The following is a 26969-nucleotide window of genomic DNA, read 5'->3' as shown; positions in this document are numbered from 1 at the left end:
GAATATAGGACCAGAACCTATGAATACACCACTTCATCAAAATTGGAATTATAGGCGTACAGAACAGTACTAATACAAACAAAGCCCGACGGTGCATCCCAAAAAAGGATTTCTCTCTAACGCATAAAAATAAATCTGATTGGAAACGTTTTAAGCAAAAAGTTTCAAAATTGTTTGACTGAGAAAAAAAAACAACATCAAAGAGTTTTATGTAGAAAAAACTCGTAACCTTCCGAATCAAACTATAAAACCAATTTGCTGTAAGAGTCTAGAAACTCGTACAAAAGGATTATTCTCTAAAGACACACGACTATTTAAACACAATATTGACCGAAATTCTAATGATGAACTTAATCCCGCAAATAAAAACATTTGCAATACAAAGGAGTGCATCAAATCCATCAACAGTTCACGAACTTGATACAGACTTCCGCAAACTTGTAGACAAATTGGAACAAGCAGAAATCATGATGAAAATGGAAGTAACAAAAATTGAAAATTACAGTTTGTAAACAATTTTCAGGCAATTACCTCACACATAAACAACATTCAAGACTCAGATGAAGAGTTAGCAGAAAAGTTTACCCAAAGTCTTATTATGTATGAGAGAAACTCGAACACTAGAGTAAAACCTTCATTTAAAAAATGGATTGCCGTAGATACGGACACAGTGTTGCTAAATGTAGACAAAAACAAGAAAATAAATCAAATGGACCACAAGAACAAAAAAAAACTATGAAATCTTTTTATCAATACATGAAGAAAGACCAAAATCTACCGAAATAGAACATTCGAGCAATAATTAATCAGAGAAACTCCTTCCACCTAGCTATAGCAGATCACAATTGTGTACACCAATTATTTTCGAGGACGATGATCCCAGATGGACGAATTCGTAACATTAGTCAAATAACAGAAACTACAACAACGGGTCCCGTGAAAAGTCATGTAGCTATAGACCTAGAAATAATAGCCACCAAAACAGATCGGGATTTTATTTTCAGTCACCACATCAAAATATTTCACAGTTTTCAGAAAGAAAATTTTTTAATTATAGAAGCAGTAATCCTAAACACTGAAAACAGATAAAAAGAAGTACACGTTTTAAATGAAACAACTTCAGACACACCAGGAAAAGAAAACACAAACACTTCAGAAATGCAACAAAATCAACAGCACAGATGACGAAAATAAAAAGAAAAGCAATTTTTGTTAGTAAAAAGATAAGAACAAACACGACGAAAGTAAAATTCCAGTTTACTCAGATTACTACTAAAATGAATATCATAACTCTAATTTCAACAAATTAAATATTGACCAAACAGCTATAGCAAATTAGAACCCCCATATTGTCGATGATCATGCATATACGAATATCAAAATACAACTCCAAAAACATCCCCGTCTAGCGAAAATTTTTGGATAAATCCGCTTCTCTTAGAAAGCCCGAAAAACAAAATTTTTCAACCACTAGACATTGAAAAAGATTTTTTATAGATTCAGGAGCAGAACAAAAAAACTATTGACGTTAATACAAGGAACAAAATACATTCATTATATCTTAAACTCCCATTGTCAAAACTTAAAGCAAATTTGCTACCACACAAGGCACAAATATAAAAAGTTATGGGAACATGCAATACCTCTCATACCAACAAGAACGATGGAGCAAAATAAACTCCTAATGAAACCATTTAAGCAAACGTTTCAAATCACAGATATTAAACGCAATATCGGAGGAAAACCAATTTTTACAAAATAAAAACCAATAATTAAAATCTTAAATTGTAAATTACATATTAAAAATAAATACAGATGAAAAAAAACTACTCAATTAACATTTTTTCAACAAACTAACAAACAACATCCGTTCATTTTTAAATTTTATCCTATAGATAGCCATCAGCAACGCAAACATTCCAAATCGAACTATAAAACCAACTTGCTGTACGAGTAGAAACTCGTACAAAAAGATTATTCTCTAAACAGACGCGACTATTTAAACATAAAAGTGACCAAAATTCTAATGATGAACTTAACCCCACAAACAAAAATATTTACAATACAAAGGAGAGCATCACATCCATCATCAGTTCACAAACTTGATACAGATTTCCGCAAATTTGTAGACAAACTGGAACAAGCAGAAATCATAATGAGAATAGAAGTAACAAAAATTGAAAATAACAGTTTGTAAACAATATTCAGACAATTAAGTCACACATAAACATTATTCAAGACTCAGATGAAGAACTAGCAGAAAAATTCACCCAAAACCTTATTATGTATGAAAGAAACTCGAAAATAAAAACCAATAACTAAAATCCTAAATTGTAAATTACAAATTAAAGAAAAATACAGATGAGCAAATAGTACTCAATTAACATTTTTTCAACGACTTAACAAACAACATCCATTCATTTCTAAACTTTATACTGTAGATAGTCATCAGCAACGCAAACATTTGAAACCATTATTTGGAAAAGCATACATTTTTTCAATCAATGAAGTTTACCAATAAAAAAACAACAAAAACACATAACATCTATACATATCTGACCTTGATTTCAAACCAATACGCAAATTCTTTAGAGAAACAAACTCTTAAAAAAGATGCAAGAAACACAATGAAAGACCAATTGCACTGCATATAATTCTCTGCATACAATCACACTTCCTCTAGGATTACTCGGATATTGCAAACCGAATGCAACATTATGCCCTAATCAAGAAAAAAGCATACTGAGTAAATAACATTTCTAAACTTTTACACAATTGTCAATCTACAGTATTAAAAGTAGAATTATAAATTAACAACATCATAAAAGAATCAAAACGAAACTCTGATTATTTCGCAAACACTCCTCACTTTAAACCCACATTTCAATTTTCGAAGAACCCAATGAAACAGCAACATATTTAAAAAATGTTCAACTTCCAACACTCTCGAACGAATCAAAAAAAATTGAACATCTAGTTTTTTTTAATTAAAAAAAATCCCAATATTTATACAGCATCAAAAATTGATTTTGAAAAAATTATTCATCATTACAACATCCACTTTTCGAGAAACAACGCGCAAGTTAGGTTCTAATACGTCGACAAGACAAAGTAAAAGACTCTTAGATATTTTCGAAGAATATGAAATTATCTCACCAGTAATCAAGAAAGAACAACCAAAAAGAAATACATTTTTAAACTCGGTCATTATCCAAGCAAAAGGCGAACCACTGATGATGACGCAAGATACTTGAATTCTCTAATCAATGAATCGAAATGCAATTGGCCTATCAAAATAGCTCAAGTAATTCATTCAAAACCAAATGTAAATTAAAATGCAACATCAGATATGAATAGCGCATCAAACGCTCTCAGACAAAAAATCACGCCGCTCGACACAATTGTGAATTGAACCCAACAGTATTGTTTTAATAGATTATTCTATGGTATCTCGATAGGACCAGCCGCTTTTTCTGCCTTTATGAAGGAATTCTTTCGAGCAATAATCTTTGATAAAATTGTTTTCAAATTTTCAGATGATAACTTGATACAATCACAATCAAAACAAGAAATAAGAAAAGTCTCAGGTAAAGACCATCAGAATTTGCGAATAAAAAATGAAAACAACTGCAGACATATCAATTTTTTTCCTCACCCATTTGATAAACCTAGGACATAATATTGAAAGACAAACAATTACACCTCAAGAATAAAGGCAATTTTGAAACTTTAGCTAGCATCTAACAAAAAGAAAATATGAGAAATCCTTAGAATGTTAAACTTCTTAAGCAATTATGTTTATAAGATGCAAGTATATCTAAGACCATTTGACAACATACTACGCCAACAAAACAGTATTGAATGGACAGTAGAACATCAAAAATGTTTTAACGAAATTCCAAAAATTTTATGCGAACAAATTCTAAACACAAACCCAGATCCAAACCAATCGTTTTATGCAATATGCGACGCAACGATTTGTCGCAGCACATTTACAAATGTAAATATGTTATTGCTGTGTATTCTCTGACTAGGGCAAAGAGTCCTAATTCGGCCTGTAAAAAAATCTTGAGTTTGCTGATACTAAACTCTTTTTGTTTGCTCCTTGATGCGATTGTAAAAGTGCTGCGCCAATTCGTTGCGTCGCATATTGCATAAAACGATTAGTTTGGATCTAGTTTTGTGTTTAAGATTCGTTGGTATATATGTTTTTGGAGTTTCATTAAAACGTTTTTGGTGTTCTACTGTCCATTCAATACTGTTTTGTTGGCGTAGTATGTTGTCAAATGGTCTTAGATATACTTGCATCTTATAAACATAGATGTATATAATTATAGATTTCAAATGATTGTAATAAAATTTCCAAGTTTACACATAGTTTGGACAGCAGATAAAATCTTGCTTCACCAAATACACTTAGCAGAAAACCGCAACCAGAAAAACAGCGGCAGAAATTCAAAAAGTTTTGATGCAAAAGGTGAACATCATCACAATTAGAAGGTAAATATGCAGTTAAAATTGAATACGAAGACAAACAAATCAATCACCTAGGTTATTATCCACTGTATTTAGAATGTCGAAACAACCAATTTGAATTCGATTTAAGACAAAAAAATACATTTGAACCCATATTGTTTTCCTCATAGATAAAAATCAATACACAAATGAAAACAACAAAAACAAAACCCACAACGGAATAAATCACTTCCATTATTAGAAAACGAAGATTTAATAAATACAATCAACAAAGCGCACAGTTAAACTGACAAACGACCGAATCAAAAAAATATCAGAACCTCGACCCTGTTGTTCAACAAATGAAATCTTGGCATAAATACAAAACCTAGTCAGAAAAAGCAAATATCACCATTTTAGGAAACAAAACATTACTCAGATACTTCAGAAAACTTAACAGCATCTCAATAAACGAATACACAGTTATAATAGAATATCATTACACAGTTACAAAAATACCCTGTCTACCACTACGTTCAGTTGTAATAGCATTTCACATATCACATTCTTTAAAAACAAAAGGACATATTGGATCAGAAATTTTTTTTCCACGTCAAAGACATGTCGCAAAGAAAAACACGATTTTAAAGACAAAAGTTCATGGTTCAACCACAGAATCTCTTTTGATACAAAAACACTTTATCACCATCACCAAGGGAAGTTCATACATTATGATCTTTTTAGATGCTTTTGCACACTAACTAACATAATTCTCGTTCCACTCTGCAATACATACTATGCATACACAACAATTTATTATCATTGGTCAGCAAAATTGGAATTACTCGAAATCTTTGTTACAAACAACGGAACAGAATTCATTAAAAATGAAATAGTTACACTATGTCATTAGTATAATGTTAAACACAAACCTAGAACCTCACATGATCCATGGACCACTGAACTAGTTGAAGTTATGAATCGTTCAATACAGGAAAACTTTCAATTTAAAACTCCATTAGTTTTAACTTCTCAAATCACAACAACGTTTGGTTCATCACCTCATGAAATCGTTTTTAATCAACAACCATGGAAACCAATAATGGTCACCACAAAATCCTCAAAAAATGTACAAAGACGCCGCCAACCAACGAAAGACCTAATTTTTTCTTTAATTTACCACATCGTACTCATAATGAAGATCATTTTCATTGCCCACAAAGATTAAAATTTGACTCCAGTACCCACACGGAATGGGTTTTAAACAGATAAAAAGCACAAAGAAATTTATGAAAAAAGAGCATAGAAAATAATACACAGACAAAATATTCAATCTCAAATAAACTCACAATTCACACAAGCTTCAAATTTGAAGATAGGAAATGTTCTCTTATTTCCTAATTTTACAATTCAAAAAAGATTTTCATAGGAATTACAGCCCATCAAAAAAAACTATAGAAAAACCCACAGATGTAAAGTAAATCTAATTGATCAAAATGAAAGAGAAAGTACACAAAAAAACAAACTCTTACCATAATTTCCCAAAGATTACTTTCTTTGCGAGCTAAAATAGTTATAATACCTTACGGGACTACACATTTATACAGCTAACAAAAATATGATCCAAAAAAACCTGACTTTCAAAAAATACTGCCACAAAAATCAATTAAAATCACAAAAACGATACCAGAAAAACATTGTAAAGATCCAACCACTACACAACGAACAAATCAAAAACTACAACAAAAAATGTCAATAATCGAAATGAGAGAAAAACCCCAACGCCAATCATCCCGACTCCAAAACCAACCATGAAAAGATTATAAATAATTTATTCTTCAGTCTAAAATTTTTAAGAAAAAATAATTTCAACAAACATCTAATTGAATTAATACATCCTAAAAAAAAACAGCGAACAATCAACTTTCCTCACAAACCGGAATAACATTCGCCAAAAGTGTGTACTAGCCATGTTTCAATTTTCTAATAAAAATTCAATTTTGTTTTTTTTTTCTCAGAAATTATCATCCAAAAATCAATCAATCATATCTCTTGAAATTGTCTCACTTTCTATTTGACACCACTTTTATTATTAGCCGACAGAACTCCAATATGAATTAAAACTAAAATTCTAAGTCAGAGACGTTTAGGTCTAAATTAAGCAAAACCCTTGTATTTGACAACTTAATCAAAACTTAAATACAACCCCCTTCTATAAATCGAAACAAAAACAAACAACACAAGTTAAACAAGTTAATTAACAAAGTTAAACCCCAAAAAACCCAGGATGAAAATAAATAAATTAGAGTAAGCCAAAACTTCAAAGGATCCATCACCCTAAAGACAATCTATCCCACAAAGTCCCTGATCATCTCATAAATCAAAACAAGATTTGGCAACTTTATATCCACAACTCCAGACTTCCCTTCACCAATACTTTTTCCTTCCCCACCCACTTATCTAAATATAATAAAAAATTCCACCCGACTCGAAATTACTTTGAAAAAAATATAATTGGAACAGCAGATTTTTTTTCCGAATGCTAAACGTAAACTCAGTTGTTCATGTTCTTCAAGCACTTTTTTTGAAATCAACATTTGCTGATCAGCGATTTTTTTGAATTCAGAATTTTAATTTTCATACTATTTTGTATACAATGTGCAATTTTTTTGCTTTTTACTCTAAACATATATTTTCTTTCCCAAACCATCGACAACTTAACCAGGTACGATAATAAATATCTTTTCGTCTAAATCATAAAAGTATACTCAAGAAAAGCATAAGCTGACACTTTTTGTCATTCCATTTATTCTAGTGATCATTCTAATAACAACTTTTGTTCAAGAATTTTGCCAAGATGTTTTATTTCAACATTTTTATTGACAAAATCTTAGAATCAAAAAATCAAAAAAGCTTAACCCCAAGCCACTTCTCCACTTACCAATCTGCCCAAATCCCACAACAAGGCCTACACCAAGTCAAAAAACCAGACTAAAAAACCAGCCTATCTGCTTGCATATCATACATGAAAAATCTATACGCACATTCATCAGAACCATTAACAACAGCTCTTCTGAGCTATTCACAATACGAACCAACATATAACAAATAACCATCACTACATTAAGACATAAATGGAACCAAACACCAACGTGAAAACTAAAACTCAATTATCATTATGGACCGAGAAAAAAATTCATCTATGACAAAACAGGACCCTAACAACACCACGAGTTCAATTCAATATACTCTAATCACAAACATCGAATCCTCTTGATCTATCAAGCAATACACTCCAAAGTAACCCTCAAAGCTACGAGGTTCAATTCACATCAAAACGCTACAAATGTACCATCCCATCCGGTTACATATGTTGAATATCTACTTCTGAACAAATTAGAGAAAACCAGTTTATACCCTCAACATCTTCACAGAGGCTCTCATATTGGATGAAGTATACATTTGCCCAAGGCCAACAAACCATTCTTTCCTCAGACAAAACTCCTTTATCATTCTCCCTTCATCAACCCCTTTAGTTGCAAGTATATCTTCCAAAACAATTTCCTTTAAACTTTTCGCATCATTTAAGCAATAGATATCAAGAGTTACCAAACACACGTAATCCCCTAAACCCCTCCGACTATATTGGAACTCATTCGTAGTAGCATCTCCTCTATTTGGATAATATCTAGACAGTAGCCGCCTACACAGTTTTACAGACTACAGTACAGACACGTTATACACAAAGGTATCCAAGAACATAGCATTCAAATCCTATCTCAACAAAGTGTAGTAACTAACTTCGGAATAACAATCAAATTGAACCACCTAGTGCATCAACCACTGCCGTTATCACAGCCCGATATCACTGTTCAATCTTTACCTAACTAACAAATAAGGTAGATAGAATAAGGAGACAATAGTTTACATAACATTCTCAAATCCATTTTCAGGACTATCAAAAACATGTTGTTTCTAACGCTCTTGTAAGTTAATTCCCGTTACTTCTTAATACATCCTGAACCGACAGGTCACAGAAACCCATTACGATTGCGAAGATAACAAACGAAAAACACCATATAAATGTGCAATAAACCAAGTTACACAATGTAAACCAGAACCAAAAGCACTCTAATCAGCTAATATATTTGCAATACTTTATTCAAAAGCCTGCGCTACAAATCTAACAGCCTATAACTTCCCAGGAAAATTTATTAAAAAGAAAGCATAATTCTCCCAAGTTTCAAACGAAAAACAAAAAACAGACTCGATCATGAATCAAATTACCAAAATAATGTTGGACGGCGACTACAGCTCGACCCCAAGAACTGTAAAACTGAAATAAAAAACATTTGCATTGAATAATACAGAAAGTGAATACTCGGACATTAGTAAATTTTCACATGGTTCCAGAATCAATACATCATGCAGAAATTCAACAAAATCAATACCAAAAAATTTTAATGAAAAATTCCCTTATCACAGTGCCCACGGACGCTTAACCTACTGTATACGTGATAAAAACTGGATACCTCATATCGAAATAAACGATTCATCAAATTGCAAACTAACACAAAAAAATCACGAAATCAAGAAATAATGTTCTCTGATTCGAAATTTCAATTTGAAAAAGTTAAAATATCACGCGATTTAAAAGATGACTTAATACTATATCAAGAAATCTGCTTACTTTGTAAGATTGATGAAGGATACTGTGACCCCACGACTCGCACCCAGGAAAACATTGTTTGGTTTCCTGAATACACTTGTACCACTTTCAAGTCACTAAAATTCATGCAAGAATGCGAAATTTTCACAAAAATACGTTACAGAACCTAAGCGTTTCCACCAACTACAACTTATTCAACGTGGATATGACAAAAAACACTATTGAAACTTAAAAGGAAAAAAAACAAAAGAACACGCTTTCAGTTATAACCTGCAACAGAATTAGCTTGCAAATATTGTAAAACAAAGTTTTCGAACTCATTTTTCCCATATCCCATCCATATCCAAACTGAGAGGCTAAAAAGTCCTATAATCCTATTTACATTACATGAAAACAATTGAAACATTTTGGGAAAACAAAATTATAGAACCTTTACCCTCTATAATAGAAAATCGTGACCGGACACGACTACAAAAGTTATCACCAACAAATAACACATACTTTGGCGCAATCCATTATGACATTCATGTCGACTTGAAAATCGACTATACTATCACTAGAAATGTTTTGTAAATGTAACTACCCAAGTTTGAAACATTACATCCTTTATGCGAACTAGAAAGAACACAAATTTTTAGCATAAGCCGTAAGTAAAACCCTATGCAGGACATTTACTCTCAGGCAACCCCTCAAAAGTTCTAGATCCTAAAAGAAAAATCCTCTGGGACCATTCATGCAATATAATTGGTTCACCACTATATGCATTCGAAGGTAAAAGATACTACCAAGGAACACCAATTTTTTTTTAAGTTCATTTTGTTGATACAATAAAAAGACCAACATTTTTTGAGATACCGCTGTCCCATGTGAATCAAAATACAGTCACAATGTAGTGCAAATTGATCCCAACGAAGATAAGTATTATCTTCTCAACCATACCCCACCTTATTTCCTCCTTCAAAAAATTTTTTATCCGAAAGTATACGCGCAATAGCTCGAAATCCTAATATCAATTTACAATTCATAGGCATATACTCTGAATCAGATATATAACACCGAATACTTACGCAACAGTTTCAGTAACTTCTTACAAAAATGGACACTATCCAACAACCATCTGTAGATCAAAATCTCAGAAAATTCGCTGAAACAGCAGATTTCTCAAATATCAACGAACAAGACTACAGTGGATGGGTTTAAAAAAACAATGATTATATATACCTTAAAGGAGAAAACTCCGTCCAAAAAACTTCTCACTAATTAATAATTTAGTTTTTTGCATATCAAAAGCAATCTCCCAGCATTTTTAGGATGGCCCGCTTCGTCCTAGAAAGATTGACAGAATCATACGCAATGTTCTCAGTTCTCAATGGAATATACAATACATGTGCAATCTTCGGACAAGTCAAGAAACAAGCTAGTTAGCAAAAATAATAATCGCAGGTTTTTTGAAGTTTTTTCCTAATCTTTCAAAAAGATTCTCCCAGACGCACAAACTAACGAAAAAAAACAAAAACACTATTAGCAAAACCAAACACATACGATACTCCACAAAACACTGCAAATACGGCACTTTCACAATAAAACCACAAAACTATTGGACTACATTCTCATTAGCTTCACGCATCTAACGAAATTATGACATACAACGAAGCTCTATTCCACATATAGCATAACAGCCACAGAAAAATGATGAAACATATGAACAAATAATAAAACAACCGCATAGTATAAAACTTTGTGCTCAAAAAAACCATCTTGTTGGCCCACGATGAGCCGGCAGATTGGATCTTTGAACCGTTCTCTCTCTTATCCCTACAACCTACACCGACAGCACTCTGTCATATCAATTTCCGATCTCACCTCTTCTCTCTTATTATTTTTAGCCCTAGTTTTTCTATGTTTTCCTCTAACTCAACTCATATGCACTCCGATGAATCCGTACAAACTGTTTTTTATACTCACAGTATACTAAATAACCCCGCCAAAAATTTGTTAGACTCCAAACCCAGTTCTACTATTTTTTCGCGGCCACCTTTTGCCTTAATAACTCCCCCAACTACTTAAGTACCCTCCGCGTCCAACTCCTCCGACACCGACGCTACCCCCATTCTTTCCTCTCTTTCCTGTAATGTACCCGATACGCCTAGCACCATGACTGATTACCAGCTCGAGCATGACCTCGATTATTTTATACAAAACCAACAGCAGCTTCACAATACTAACCAGCAAGTTACTATCTATAAATTAACCTGCTCCGTTCCCCTCCCGGAATCATTCTTACCATCCCATCGCAACGCTTCCGTCCGTACACAGCAAATCCTGATAAAAACAAAGTACCTACCAAGACTTTGGCTAACTCACCAATCATCAACCTCGCCATTTTAATACACCGCAAATTTTATTTGAAAATCTCCCATTCTTCCTCAATGCATCTCTGTGACCAGCTGAAGATCAGCATCCCAAAGAACTCAACATCAACCCCGCATTAGAGCTTCTTTGGCCACTTTTACGTACTAAAAATGCCAGTCGAATGCTTGCAAAAATCGTAAAGTGCTCACCCACAATTAAAACTAACTTTCACAAGGGATTTTTGTCAAATTCCGACCCTCAGTAAGTATGAATTTATATACATCACTCATTAAGTTTTAAGATTTATCAATTACCATTTTTAAACGTGTGTTTCACCGCTTTCTCCTAAATTTCACCAGTAATTTTTCTGATAACATTATAAATTTTGAACGAAAATGCAAACAATGTAGTTATTTATAGAAGTTTCGTCAGAACAAAATTGCAAATTGTTTGCTATAAATTTATAAAACGCAAAACCATTTATACGCAGCAATGAATTATAAAATTTACGTCGTAAAAAACCTATACAAAGTATTGATTTATTAAAGACTAATAAATTAAGATAAGAAATAATATCCGTATGTGCTATAGTTTTTCCTTGATAAAATTCACTATTTGACGGGCCCCGATTACACGCACTATCTCCACAGAATTCAGCGTAATTCGCCCCTACAATACTTGAAAATTAATGAAATTCTAGTTTGACAAGCTAACTAATAACTATTTTACTCGCTTTCACATCTTTCGAAGTTTCCCTTAACCCGGTTGGAAGTAGGAATTGAAGCTAAGCTTAAATAAACAATGCAGTCTAACTAACACCAATATACCAACCACAATAACAGGAAAGCCTCTGGGTACCAAAACTAGATTAAACCTAGTTATATAATCGAGAAAATTTTTCACACAAATTGAGACTTTACTCAAGAAGACACCGGTAAGTGTTCTCCTCTGGCCTCAACATGTACGGCTCAATTTGAACGGAGAACTCCTACCCACGCTTTTTACCAAGGGTAGCTATAGGGTGAACAACTCTTTACAAGAGCCGAACTAATTAAAAGACTTTTGGAAAAAAAACTAATAAAGATCAAAACTACAGCTGAATTTAATAGAATGGTGCAGATATTTATTATATAAACGATTTCTCAGAAAAAAGAAACGAGCAGCAAAAGGGAGATGAAACTTCGACGGCATTCCAACTCTGGAACGGCAAATCTATTGGTTATATTTGCCGAAGTCACAACCCTGGCAGGATACAAAGTATAGAGCCAAGATCGCATACCAACAAATAGCACATACTTTGGCGCAATCCATTATGACATTCATGTCGACTTGAAAATCGACTATACTATCACTAGAAATATTTTGTAAATGTAACTACCCAAGTTTGAAACATTACATCCTTTATGCGAACTAGAAAGAACACAAATCTTTAGCATAAGCCGTAAGTAAAACCCTATGCAGGACATTTACTCTCAGGCAACCCCTCAAAAGTTCTAGATCCTAAAAGAAAAATCCTCTGGGACCATTCATGCAATATAGTTGGTTCACCACTATATGCATTCGAAGGTAAAAGATACTACCAAGGAACACCAATTTTTTTTAAGTTCATTTTGTTGATACAATAAAAAGACCAACATTTTTTGAGATACCGCTGTCCCATGTGAATCAAAATACAGTCACAATGTAGTGCAAATTGATCCCAACGAAGATAAGTATTATCTTCTCAACCATACCCCACCTTATTTCCTCCTTCAAAAAATTTTTTATCCGAAAGTATACGCGCAATAGCTCGAAATCCTAATATCAATTTACAATTCATAGGCATATACTCTGAATCAGATACATAACACCGAATACTTACGCAACAGTTTCAGGAACTTCTTACAAAAATGGACACTATCCAACAACCATCTGTAGATCAAAACTCAGAAAATTCGCTGAAACAGCAGATTTCTCAAATATCAACAAACAAGACTACAGTGGATGGGTTAAAAAAACAATGATTATATATACCTAAAAGGAGAAAACTCCGTCCAAAAAACTTCTCACCAATTAATAATTTAGTTTTTTGCATATCAAAAGCAATCTCCCAGCGTTTTTAGGATGGCCCGCTTACATCCTAGAAAGATTGACAGAATCATACGCAATGTTCTCAGTTCTCAATGGAATATACAATACATGTGCAATCTTCGGACAAGTCAAGAAACAAGCTAGTTAGCAAAAATAATAATCGCAGGTTTTTTGAAGTTTTTTCCTAATCTTTCAAAAAGATTCTCCCAGACGCACAAACTAACGAAAAAAACAAAAACACTATTAGCAAAACCAAACACATACGATACTCCACAAAACACTGCAAATACGGCACTTTCACAATAAAACCACAAAACTATTGGACTACATTCTCATTAGCTTCACGCATCTAACGAAATTATGACATACAACGAAGCTCTATTCCACATATAGCATAACAGCCACAGAAAAATGATGAAACATATGAACAAATAATAAAACAACCGCATAGTATAAAACTTTGTGCTCAAAAAAACCATCTTGTTGGCCCACGATGAGCCGGCAGATTGGATCTTTGAACCGTTCTCTCTCTTATCCCTGCAACCTACACCGACAGCACTCTGTCATATCAATTTCCGATCTCACCTCTTCTCTCTTATTATTTTTAGCCCTAGTTTTTCTATGTTTTCCTCTAACTCAACTCATATGCACTCCGATGAATCCGTACAAACTGTTTTTTATGCTCACAGTATACTAAATAACCACGCCAAAAATTTGTTAGACTCCGAACCAAGCTCTACTATTTTTTCGCGGCCACATTTTGCCCAAATAAATTCCCCAAATACTTAAGTACCCTCCGCGTCCAGCTCCTCCGACACCGACGCTACCCCCATTCTTTCCTCTCTTTCCTGTAATGTACCCGATACGCCTAGCACCATGACTGATTACCAGCTCGAGCATGACCTCGATTATTTTATACAAAACCAATAGCAGCTTCACAATACTAACCAGCAAGTTACTATCTATAAATTAACCTGCTCCGTTCCCCTCTCGGAATCATTCTTACCATCCCATCGCAACGCTTCCGTCCGTGCACAGCAAATCCTGATAAAAACAAAGTACCTACCAAGACTTTGGCTAACTCACCAATCATCAACCTAGCCATTTTAATACACCGCAAATTTTAATTGAAAATCTCCCATTCTTGCTCAATGCATCTCTGTGACCAGCTGAAGATCAGCATCCCAAAGAACTCAACATCAACCCCGCATTAGAGCTTCTTTGGCCACTTTTACGTACTAAAAATGCCAGTCGAATGCTTGCAAAAATCGTAAAGTGCTCACCCACAATTAAAACTAACTTTCACAAGGGATTTTTGTCAAAATCCGACCCTCAGTAAGTATGAATTTATATACATCACTCATTAAGTTTTAAGGTTTATCAATTACCATTTTTAAACGTGTGTTTCACCGCTTTCTCTTAAATTTCACCAGTAATTTTTCTGATAAAAATATAAATTTTGAACGAAAATGCAAACAATGTAGTTATTTATAGAGGTTTCGTCAGAACAAAATTGCAAATTGTTTGCTATAAATTTATAAAACGCAAAACCATTTATACGCAGCAATGAATTATAAAATTTATGTCGTAAAATCCCTATACAAAGTATTGATTTATTAAAGACTAATAAATTAAGATAAGAAATAATATCCGTATGTGCTATAGTTTTTCCTTGATAAAATTCACTATTTGACGGGCCCTATTACACGCACTATCTCCACAGAATTCAACGTAATTCGCCCCTACAATACTTGAAAATTAATGAAATTCTAGTTTGACAAGCTAACTAATAACTATTTTACTCGCTTTCACACCTTTCGAAGTTTCCCTTAACCCGGTTGGAAGTAGGAATTGAAGCTAAGCTTAAATAAACAATGCAGTCTAACTAACACCAATATACCAACCACAATTACAGGAAAGCCTCAGGGTACCAAAACTAGATTAAACCTAGTTATATAATCGAGAAAATTTTTCACACAAATTGAGACTTTACTCAAGAAGACACCGGTAAGTGTTCTCCTCTGGCCTCAACATGTACGGCTCAACTTGTACGGAGAACTCCTACCCACGCTTTTTACCAAGGGTAGCTATAGGGTGAACAACTCTTTACAAGAGCCGAACTAATTAAAACACTTTTGGAAAAAGAACTAATAAAGATCATAACTACAGCTGAATTTACTAGAATGGTGCAGATAATTATTATATAAACGATTTCTCAGAGAAAAGAAACGAGCAGCAAAAGGGAGATGAAACTTCGACGGCATTCCAACTCTGGAACGGCAAATCTATTGGTTATATTTGCCGAAGTCACAACCCTCGCAGGATACAAAGTATAGAGCCAAGATCGCAGCAAAGTTATCCATTGAGCAAGAACAACGGCTAACTCTATTTTGAACTCAGAAAAACGGATCCTAGTCACTTGCGCTTCACTCAGCGAATTCAAACACTATCTCGCTATTTGTTAAATAGTTGAGAATGCACATAGTATTGCTCTACTTAACGAAATCGAATCATCACTATATCAATCTGCAACCTTGACTCCATCCTTCAACTCACTATAGTATTCTCAAATCTCTACTTTCTCCATGAAGACTACTATGTCACAAGAGCAAAAGCCACTCTTCTCTTCACCCTCTTCAAAGAATCTATACAGTTCAAAACATCCATCCTCGGCATTAGACAAAGAAGGTGCACGACCCTATCCGTCCGAAAATAAGGTAGAGCGACAAACAGATGGTGTACTTTATCCGAAATTACTCTAAGAGAAAGGCAACCCGGACTTAAACTCACTCTCCTCATTTCTTACACACACATTTAAGCCCCCCTCACTTGACCTCACAATTATCTCCCTTTCCTCCTCCATACTTACCCCCCCCCCCCTCTCACCACACACTTGACCGGAGTGAGAGAAGATGAGGTAAATACGTGAGAGGGAGGCAAAGAAACGGAGTTTCGAAAAGTTTGTCACAAACTTAGACGTTCAAAAAAAAACAGGCCAGACATGACCCCTTGAACCACTTTTTAGAAAGCTTGATCGAATTTTTTTTGTATCCTTAAGAGGACAAATATGGCGAGGAATGATGGTTGTAAGAGGAAGAAGCTGAATAAAGGCCGCTTAGATAAGAAAACAAAAAAAAATGTATAAGAAAAAAATCAGAAAGTTCAAAGATAAGTATAAAAATAATGAGAAAATTCTGACCTTGTTATCCACCACTAGCATCAGAAACCTCCCGGATCTGACATTGCCGAGGAGGTCGACCAGATTGTCAGCTGTGATGCCAATGGCCTGTGCGAACTCACCCATTTCATCAGCAAGGATCTACAACATCTCTTTTCCCCATTATTGTCCACTTAATCTTGAACCAACAAACTTGCTCTGATAAATTTGCTCCATCAAACCACTAGAGGGGAAAAGTAACCAAATTCTTTACGATAACTTGGAAGAAAGGTACATTTTCGTTATTTATTTCGTTTTTTTTTCGTATCCAGTAATGTATAAAAGTTTGTATACTTGCACTTGTGTGTTTTATAGCTATTCATCAACGGAACTGAGATTTTTGCGAGGAGCATGCGATTTTCCAATTTTTTTTTGGTCCACCAACTTGATTTTTTGAACTCTCCAAAACATCGAAAAAACATCTTCAGCGCAAAACTATGATTGAAAAATGTCTTTTTTTGGGCAAATTTGAAATGTTCTGGAAAAAAGTGATTTGTTTTTGAAACGTTTGACACAAAACATTAGGTATATAAATTTGCTGTAGACAAATTTTAGGATAGTTTGACCAACACTCCAAATATATCAAAATTTAACTAAAAATGAGATCGATTGCCTAAGATCCCCCCGCCCTGCTCTTCTCCGTCCATTTTTGACTATTATTGGCTATTGTGCTGGATTAGATATGAGGTTATAATGGGTAAAATGCAAATCTCAAGTTTGTCTCCGAAGTTGAGAAGTCTCGCCCATTCGTTGCAGACGAAGATGTCATTCACAGTTATGCACGCGATCTGATCCACACCATTCGTTTTCAGCTCATCGGCTTCTGCTATTATCTGGGGCACTTGTGAGTTGCATGTTGGCGTGAATGCTCCGACCACGCCCACAAGAAGTGTCTACACTCAGGGTTCTTTTTAAGCCTCCGCCCCCTTATTTCAAACTATCAATTAGATGTTTTTATTTGTTATTGGATCATCTTAAAACACATTCTTTATAAAACAGAATAAGATCTTATAACACACTTATTATTTTTAATCTAAATTGCTGAGACTCTTTTGAGAAGGATGGAAATTCCAACTAGGATTCAAGTTAAACCCTCCTTCAACTTAGCCCATGTTTCATATCCCAGGTCATTTGTATTGACAAACAAAAAGACTTTTTCCTGATTTTTTTTGGTGAAATATTTATTTACAGCTGAAAAAAATTGCTTCATTTGAAGTGCTGTGATTGACCTCCATAGACTGAAAATGCTTGTCATATTGTCCATAATTTTTTGCATGTGTGGAAACTGTATGACATGCGTTTTTACATTTGAATCATAGTAGTGTTTTGATAGAAACTTGTTTTTCTAACCTCTAACTCACAAATAAAAGTGTTCATCGAAAAAGGAAAATGTTGTTATAGGCAATTTTGCTATAATCACGATCAAGAATTGAAATTTTCTTGGCATCTGTTTTCTGCAATTTTTTGTCTCTAGTGTTTGTGATGCCTTTACGGCGCGTGGCTGATTGGGTAATGCGTGAAAATCTTTATCTCTAGGTCGCAGTAGGTTGCAGATCGAACACGAGATCTAGCCGACTTTTTACTAACTCGAGGCTTATTTATACTTTATATTATTGCATTTCTTAAAAGTCGTGTTCTCGCTAGTCATTGTGAAGCGAAGCATCGCCCCTGTGATTCATAAGAAGTTCTGGTTCAAAAATACTGATGAACATCATTATCTTGAGATTAAAAATGCAAAATCAACCTGTTCCTTTTCATCTTAATATACATGCTTTTACAAATTTCAAATAAAAATTCTAAATGGGGGAGAATGAGGAAGTTCAAGAGTACCAAAGAAAAATGCACCGATTAAAGAGTTTGAAATTTAAAAAAAAAACCTTTTTTTGGATTAATTTAGCAATTTTTGCCTTGTTATTAATTTTGGGATTTGCTTGAAATTGAGAATGGAATAAGGGGAAACTTAAATGTTACCAGCCTTAAAAAACCTTAGCACTATTTTATAGATAAATTCAGCATACAAACTTAAAAAAAAGTACGTATTTTATCTAATCATTAAGGTATTTTTACCCTAATTTTCCCCCAAAAAATATAATTACCTTATCATTAGGGTATTTTTACCCTAATTTTTCCCCAAAAAAATACAAAAGTTAAGGTAAATTGACCTAAAAACACCTTAAAAATTCAGAAAATTATTGTAATTTACCTTAATGCTTTAGGTTATTTCACCTTAATTTTTTTATTGTTAGTCGTATAAATTAGGGTAATTAAAATATAGGAAAAAAATTTAAGGTAATTTTAACTAAAAAATATATTTTAAAGTGGCAATTAATGCTGATAAACTTTAACTTTTGCGGTGATTTAAGGTATAAAAAGGTAAAGTGTTTATAAGGTAGTGCAAGTTTTTTCTCAATTTTTAAGGTATTTTAAAGTAAAATTGTCTGAATTGTTAGAGTTTTCTAGGGTAATTTTTCTTGACATGCTTTTGAGCGCATAAATGAGCTTCTGGTTATTGTTCTGTCGGATGTTAGCTGCTGGCATCTAAAAGTAGATAGAAACAGTTTTTTCCCTTTACTTTCTGTTGGGGCTCATGATTGCGGTTGATTGCAAAATCCACAGCTGATCAAACTTACCTGAGGATACTTAAAGGCAAAATATGAAGACAGATAGAAACGTGAAACCTATGATTCAGATATAAATTTAATAAGTAGATGTCAGCTCATGTTTTACAAAAGTAAAATATTTCAACATGACCTCCACGTGAAGGCCTCTATAGTTGATCTAGGGGGAGAATTGATTTAGGGGGAGATTGTTCTTTTGGTCTAAAAGTTTTAATGATTTTTATCGTTAGACAAAATAGTTATCATCCAATTCTTTTTGTAAAAATATTTAAAAAATGGTATAAATTCCATTTACGAGAAAAAGATATTAATAAATCAAATGATAACCAATTTTCGCTAAGCAGAAATTGTATGATTCGCCGTCTGGTCAGCAAGGTACTTTTGATTTTTTTCGTTATCAATACCTGATTCCAAATTGGTAGAAAAACAAAAAGAAAAAGTGGTACATGTTCAAAATGATTCTTGTAAGGTTACAATTTCCAAACCAAACTAGTTCTGAACAAACTTTGAAAAGTTTAGCTGTTAATGCAATTTTTGAGCGAGAGTTTTCACATTTCCTTGTAATGGCCTTTGGGAGCCAATTAAAAATTCACCCATTGTATTTTTGCCCTGTAATTGTTGTTTTCTTTGCTGTCAAACAACGTTCTGAGTCTTAATTGATCACTTTAAACAATGCAGTTTTAGATAAATTTGATGTACTAATAATACCCTTTTGCTGTTTATTTTTAGCAGTCAATCTTTGGACCATGTGAACAATCGAACTTCTTTAGATGAACCAAATAAAAATTCGTCCCTCGCCCAAAAGTGATCAGCTCCTTAAGTAATCAGTAGTTTCGAACAGTGAAACACCATAACAGAAAGCTGAAGTCTAATTAGTTGAAAAATTTGAATTCAACCAATTGAAAAGATTTTCCTAATTGATTTGAGAAGGAGGTTGTTCACTTGGTCTCAATTTTTTAAATTATTTTTCGCATTATAATTACGAATTATTATAAATTTTCAACCAATCAGGAGGGGGCTTCAATTTAAAAAGATGCCTTTTTGTATCGGCAGTAGTCGCGGATGTCGATTTTGTTTCCGGGGGACCCGATCGTCATCTGGGCACTGGGCAAGAACTCTCCCACTCTGATCGGCATTTTCTGTTTGTTTCAGACCCGCTGCAAGATTTCACAGTTGGAGTTGGTGGAATTTGATTCTGAGTTTGAACTGAAAAACAGTACAGATGATAATGAATATAGTCGATATTATGGAGGAGAGGGCAGCTGATATTATTAACTGCCCCCCTATGGTACCTATTACAGGATTCACCCCTATGCGGGAGTATGACGGCTAAGCAAACACAAGTTGTTGATTCCAAAAAATTCTACCCCACCACCTCCACCCCCCCCCCCCCCCCCCCCCTCGTTTTGCAGTGAGGAGAGAACAGTTAAAAAGTTCTGGGTAGCTATGCGTGCTGATTTCATGAAATCATTTTTTACCTTGACAAATTCAATAAATCTATGTCGTTACTTGTGTATGCCGCAACTAAACATAAACAAAATTGGGCTACCGAAAAACAAATAACCAAGAAAACCAGTAGCGTGCCGAGGGGGGAACGGCCTTTCCATTCATTTCTGGTTGCCAAATGTTTCCAAAGGGTCTCCCCTTTGGTATAATTTTGCGACATCTATTAATGGCTGACCAACCTAAACATTTTCCTTAAGGCGCCAATTTTGAAGGGGGAGCGCGGTCGGAAACAAGCGCAATTTTATTTGTCAAAACTGTTCAAAAAGTGCCAAAAAACACGTTTTTTGGCTTTTTTGGAAAATTGCTCGAGGCAAAAAATTTTGATAAAATAAGGTCCAGATAGTATTTTTGGAGAGCTCTGGCAATGAATTTGGTCGACCTAAATTTTTCGAAAGACTGAACCCCCTAGAAAAGTTTCCGCGCACGCCACTGAATAAAACCAATAGGAATGTGGTGTACCAAATGGTCCCTTTTGGCTGCTATTTTTTCTGATTTTTGGTAGTAATCTACCAAATACTTGCAAATTGTCGATGCCACAAAATTTGCTGACGATACCAGTAATTGTGGACAAACAGATGACTTGGAAGAAAATTTTCTCGCGAACTTTGAGTGATGCATCCAGCTGGATGGTATCCAAAAAATTACGGCAAGCAAAAGTTGAAGCAAAAGTTGACGGCAAGCAAAAATTATTCACTTTGGAATCAAAATCGACCATTTTCTGTTATCAATTTATGACTTAAACCTGGATTTTTTTCCACAACAAAGTTTTTAGGAGTAATTTTGACAAAAACTTCTTCGATTAAAAGCCAATAAAACAGTAGAACTACGTGTAATTTTCTTTTCTAAAATTTGACGAAAGTTTAATTGCTGGTCTCATTAATACGCACAAAAAAAAACAAGTTTCAAGAAGTTTGTATTCAAGACAACCAAGACTTTGTCAATTTTTTGTTAGTTTTGTTTTGGGTTTCTTTTTGCTATCAGGGTTACATCACAGAACTTAAATGATGAATGTATCATAATATACTTTACTCGTTGACGGCTACTAAAAATCTATGCTAATCTTTTAATAACCCTGAACTTTTTTTTTAAAGATCAGATTGTTTGAAAGCGGTAATCATTTGCTCATAGGCTTTTAATTTAAGTTGCCTTTTCGACAACCAACCAAGTGTTTTTGCTTAAACTTAAATTGATACCAAATTATCAGCCTTGTATCACAATTAATTTTAGATTGAAAATAATTTAGAATTTTTCGTGTCTGCCACATAGGGACGTGAAACTGAGAAAACGTTAATTGCGTCTTAAACCTAAAAAGTGATGAAGATAAGAAAGAATACATGTATTTAAGAACCAAACGAAAGAAATCGAATCTACAATGAATTTGAAACAATGGTGCTTTTTATGATTCTTCATTTCTCAAAAAGTATAATAATTCGACTAATCAAAATATTTGTTCGCGATATGGGTGATTTTGCAGAAAACAATTTTTAACTAGCAATTTTGACGAAGTTTTTTTATCAAAAATTTGAAAGTATTCATTTGAAGGGCTCAAACTTAAAAAATTGTTTCTTCTTTGCGTATTTTTGAAAAATTTTAATGCTTCATGTTTAGGACTGTTTGCTCAACTACATTTTAATTTGGAATGAATAACGCGAAATGTATTTAGTTCTATTAAAGTGTAAATGGCAAACTAAACCTTTCCAAATGGATATTGGGAAAAAATTTGCTCTCATTTACACGATTTAAGATGAAGATCGTTTCAGTTTTCTGCAAAGCATGTGGAAGGAAAAAATTAAGGGAAAAACTATTTTTTAAAACAATTTTTCAATCAAAAAATTCATACTGATCGACAATAGATGGGCGTGTATTTGCCCCAAAAAGAGCAGTCTATTCAACTTTTTGATCTTGTGAACGATTCTGTTGATTTTAAAACAGTTCAATTAATACTACGGCAAACTCAGCTCAAAAATAAAAATAAAATATACCTTTGAGTTAGGACCGAAGTGTAACTCATAGAGTAATTTCGGATAGGGTACACCGTCTGCTCGTCACGCTTCTTATTTTCGGCCGGATAGATTCGTGCAACTTTTTAGTCTAATACCGATCCTAATCTTACTCTTATATCTACTAGTCTCAGGGTGTTTAACTAGTCCTGCTAGGCTCAATAGATCTAGAGTATACTGGCTTGCTGCGATTGCTAGAAGGTCTCTTGGAGAGGTAACTAATTTCTAAGTTAAATTCAAATCTCTCTGGTGCTGAAATTACCACAAATTTCAGCACTTACAAAAAAGTGGGTTGTTAGTTAGATGGATCATGATTGGTTAATATTAAACATTTTATAGTGATAAAATATCCAATTTATAACCAATAATAAAAAATATAGTTTAGATCTGGTTCCACCCATCCGGGGTTTACAGAGTTTTGAATCTTAGATCTTCTATCTGTAATGAAGGATGGATGTTGGTCGTTGTTATTTGGCGAGCATCATTTCTTGTTTTGTTCTTGGAGAAGAAAGCTCCAGGAAGCTAGAATCATCGACATGAACTTGTTAGTTGTTTGTTCGACGATGACTGCGACCACCGGTGAAATCAATCTGATTTCAGAATGGTTTGCTATGATTGTTTGTCCTGCTTGGGTGGAGAACTTGATCGAGTATCATTCTTATCTGGGAATGGCGTGAAGATTGTGTTTGTAGGGGATGCCTTGTAACTCGGATCTGTACGTATACTTGAACATCGAGGTGATCATTGGTCTGGTTCAATGAAGTCCTTTTCTGCGAAGTCAAGTCGTACTCTAAATCCTTTATGAGTCGTGATTGTGAGCGGCATGTCAGTTGTGTTTAGCCATTCTATACGTTGAGTGTGATGGGGTCGTCTAGTCTTTGGATGCTCGTCTTTGCGGTTGTTCGTGATCTATGTACTGCATATTATAATTTACGTTTTATAAATTTTTGTTCATTCTGATTTTTAGTTATGATTTTGGTTAATTGTTTTCGCAAAAGCGTTTTAGTTTTAGTTCAGTTATTTTTAAGAGTTACTCACCCTTGAGTACCTCTTGTCAAAAATATGATGTGGTCACAAAGCGTGGTTGTAGCACGGTGGGTGAGGCCGGCTATAGAGCATGCTCAGGACGTCCTCTCTGGTGGGTTAGGCCAGGAGTGGGAGTATGATTTCTTGCTGGTGTTTTAAGGGGTCCTGTTTTGTGCTAACTTTTTATGTTATATTATTTCTGGTTTTCCTTTCGTGTCGTTGGTTGTGTCGTTTTCTCAAAAATCAAATTGTTTTTGGTTTGCGTTTGTCTTGCGACTTTTTGGTGTTTTATGATTTCTTTTTTAGACTTGTTAATAGTCTTCAAAAGAATAAATTATCCAGTTTTAAGCTGGTTTAATCCAGTTTGGCTACCGTAGGTGTTCTTTTCTTAGTCATACTGTTAGTTCGCGATGGTGTGTGTAAACGAAAATGATTTTGGATAAATCGATAATAAATGTAGGTGTGCGTTTGTTTAGTTCGTAACATGATGTCGTGTGAACAGTGCAAATCACGTTCCTTTGGTGTGAGAAAATGAAAGGTTAGTGAAAATGTTTGAAATTTTTCGTGAAATGATTCGTATGCTTGAATATCTGAGAGTGCTTCTGAAATAATGTGATCATGCTTTTTATCTAAGTTGTTAAGTGTGAATAAGTAAGGGGTTTTATGAAAAATTTCTCTGTGAGTTGTGGGTTAGAAAACTGATCGTCGTCAAGAAACTTGTCTTGATTAGATCTAATGATGTTATGATCAAAATATTCAATCGAAAAGTCGTTAGCTTGGGGTGCAGTGAATGTTTTTAATAATTTTTATATCCTACATATGTAAATTGTCGGGGGTGAGTGCTGTGGTTGATCTGAATAATTCGTCCTTATTTCTTTCAATATCTATAGTGGTGTTATAGAGTGGTAGCTCAAGGGGGTTAGTGAAATTATAATAAGCTGTCCAATGAAGTGTGGGTATTAATACATGTTCATCTACAAAGTGACGTGGTTCAGGGTTAGGGTCGGATTTATTTAGTGTATATTGGGGAAATAAAGATAGGGTTATTTGAAGAAAGATCGTAGTATTGGTGTGGTCTGGATGGTTGATATATTCTCGGGCGATTCCGGGTTTGGATGGTAATGGGTGATTTGGGAATTTGCGTTTAAAGGTTCGATAAGCACCATTAGTACTGGTGGATGTTTCTGTTGATGTGGGTGAATGAGCTAATGATGGAGTATAATCTGAAATTGGTGTAGGTGTTGTTCGATTTGATGATGTTGTTGTTGATGAGAATTGGTGAATAGTTAGAGTGTGGGGAGATAGCAATTGTTGTTGAAGTGTTATAAAATTATCTAGTTCTTCGGAAAATTGAATATTATCTGGGGAGTTGTTGGTGGAGCGTTCATTATTGAGAGGGGAGTAGGTTGGGGTTACCTGAGAAGGGGTATAGGGTGATGGATGTTCACTTTGGGGTTGGATAGGTGGGAAAGGAGGTTTTGAGAAGATTGTTGAGCTGGTCTGGGTATGAGTAGAAGGGGATGGTTCGGAATCTGCGAACTTATCGGGAGTTTCTATATCAGAATTATTGAATTGTGAAACTGTTGTATAAATTGTGATATCTGAATTAGTGTCAGAATTCATACCTGATGATGTATTGATTTGTGGTGAATCAGGTGGCAAAAAGCAAAAAGCGGGATAATAGGAAGTGGATTTTGGAGGTTGGCAGGGTGGGAGTTTGATCGGTGGAGTGATCCAACTTGTCTGCTCATCGTGGGCTAAAAAAAAAGGATTATTTTGAGATTGAAAAGTGGTGGTATGGGGCTGTTCAATGATTTGTTCGTATATATCGTCAATTGGAGGGTGTTGTGTTACTATATATTGAATGGGGCTTTGTATGTGATTGGGTCTTAAGTTTGGGGGGTTTGTAATTGCTAAGTTCCTAAAATTACGTGAGACTAATGATAATGGATGGTTAAATTGGAGGTTTCGTAAATGTGGTGCTGTGGGTAGTGCATTTGTATTATTAATATTATTTGATTCGTCGTATTTGTTAGGATTTGTTGATAGTTTTGTTTTATATTCCTTAATTTGTGCATCTAAGAGGATTTTGTTTATTGATGATGAAAATATTCCAAAAAATCCTGTAAATAATATGCGTGCTACGCTTGCTTGTCGGTTTACTTGTGTATGTATTGCGCATGTGCTATAGATTCCTTTTAGTAATGAGAAAAGAAATCCAATAAAATTAAACATAGCGTATAAGATAGTCAATCTTTCTAAGATGTAATATTGCCATCCTAGAAAGGCTAAAAATTCATTTTTGAGATTTACAAAACTAAAAATTTTAATCGATGATATATCCTGTGGTCGATATTTTTCACCATTTAGATAAATGTAATCTTTTATGTCTGTAAAATATCCGCTGTAATCTTGTGCGTAAATATCTGAAAATCCTGCTGTTTCTGCAAGTTTTCGTAAGTTTTGATCTATTGATTGTCGTTGTATTGTGTCCATTTTTGTAAGTAGTTCTTGAAATTGTTGTGTACGTATGTGATGTTGTATGTCTGATTTTGAATAGATACATATCGATTGTAAATCGATACTTGGATTGCGGGCTATAGCTCGAATGCTCTCAGGTGAGAACTTTTTTAATGGTGGCATTAATGTTGGGTATGGTGTTAATAAATAATATTTGTCTTCGTCGGGATTTAATTGTACAACGTTGTGGCTGTTTTCTGGTCCACATGGTACTGCTGTGTCCCAAAAATATGTTCGTTTTGAAAGTGTGTCAACAAAATATATTTTATCTATAACATCTTTTATCTTCAAAAACGTATAAAGGTGATACTTTTTTGGTACAAGTGTAATACCATAAAATGTTTCCTTCATAATCAATGAAATTTGATCTATTTCCGGATAACAAATGGTATTTTGAGAACTGCTAGTGCTAGTGACTGTAAAATCTGGGTTCTTTCTAGTTCACATAGTTGATGTAGTGTTTCCAATTCTGAGAGTGACATTTCATGAAAAATTCTGCTTATTGTGTAATCTAGTTTCATGTCTAAATATATATC

General features: G+C 34.2%; 1 protein-coding gene across 1 annotated transcript in view; it reads right to left on the bottom strand.

Annotated features, from left to right (window-relative positions):
- Positions 1-26969, bottom strand: part of LOC134852066 (peroxiredoxin-5, mitochondrial-like) — a 41058-nt gene that overhangs the window by 4611 nt on the left and 9478 nt on the right. The window contains exons 2-4 of the mRNA XM_063868345.1: positions 20419-20520; positions 17476-17656; positions 16746-16867 (exon numbers count right to left, since the gene is read on the bottom strand). Of these exons, the coding sequence (XP_063724415.1) occupies positions 16746-16867; positions 17476-17656; positions 20419-20520 (405 nt within the window). The remainder of the gene's footprint in view (positions 1-16745; positions 16868-17475; positions 17657-20418; positions 20521-26969) is intronic.

The sequence above is a fragment of the Symsagittifera roscoffensis genome, chromosome 7 (genome assembly GCF_963678635.1).
Source record: "Symsagittifera roscoffensis chromosome 7, txSymRosc1.1, whole genome shotgun sequence".
Classification (NCBI taxonomy): Eukaryota; Metazoa; Xenacoelomorpha; order Acoela; family Convolutidae; genus Symsagittifera; species Symsagittifera roscoffensis.
Note: the sequence above shows the minus strand (reverse complement) of the source record. Positions and strands in the feature narration are given on the sequence as shown.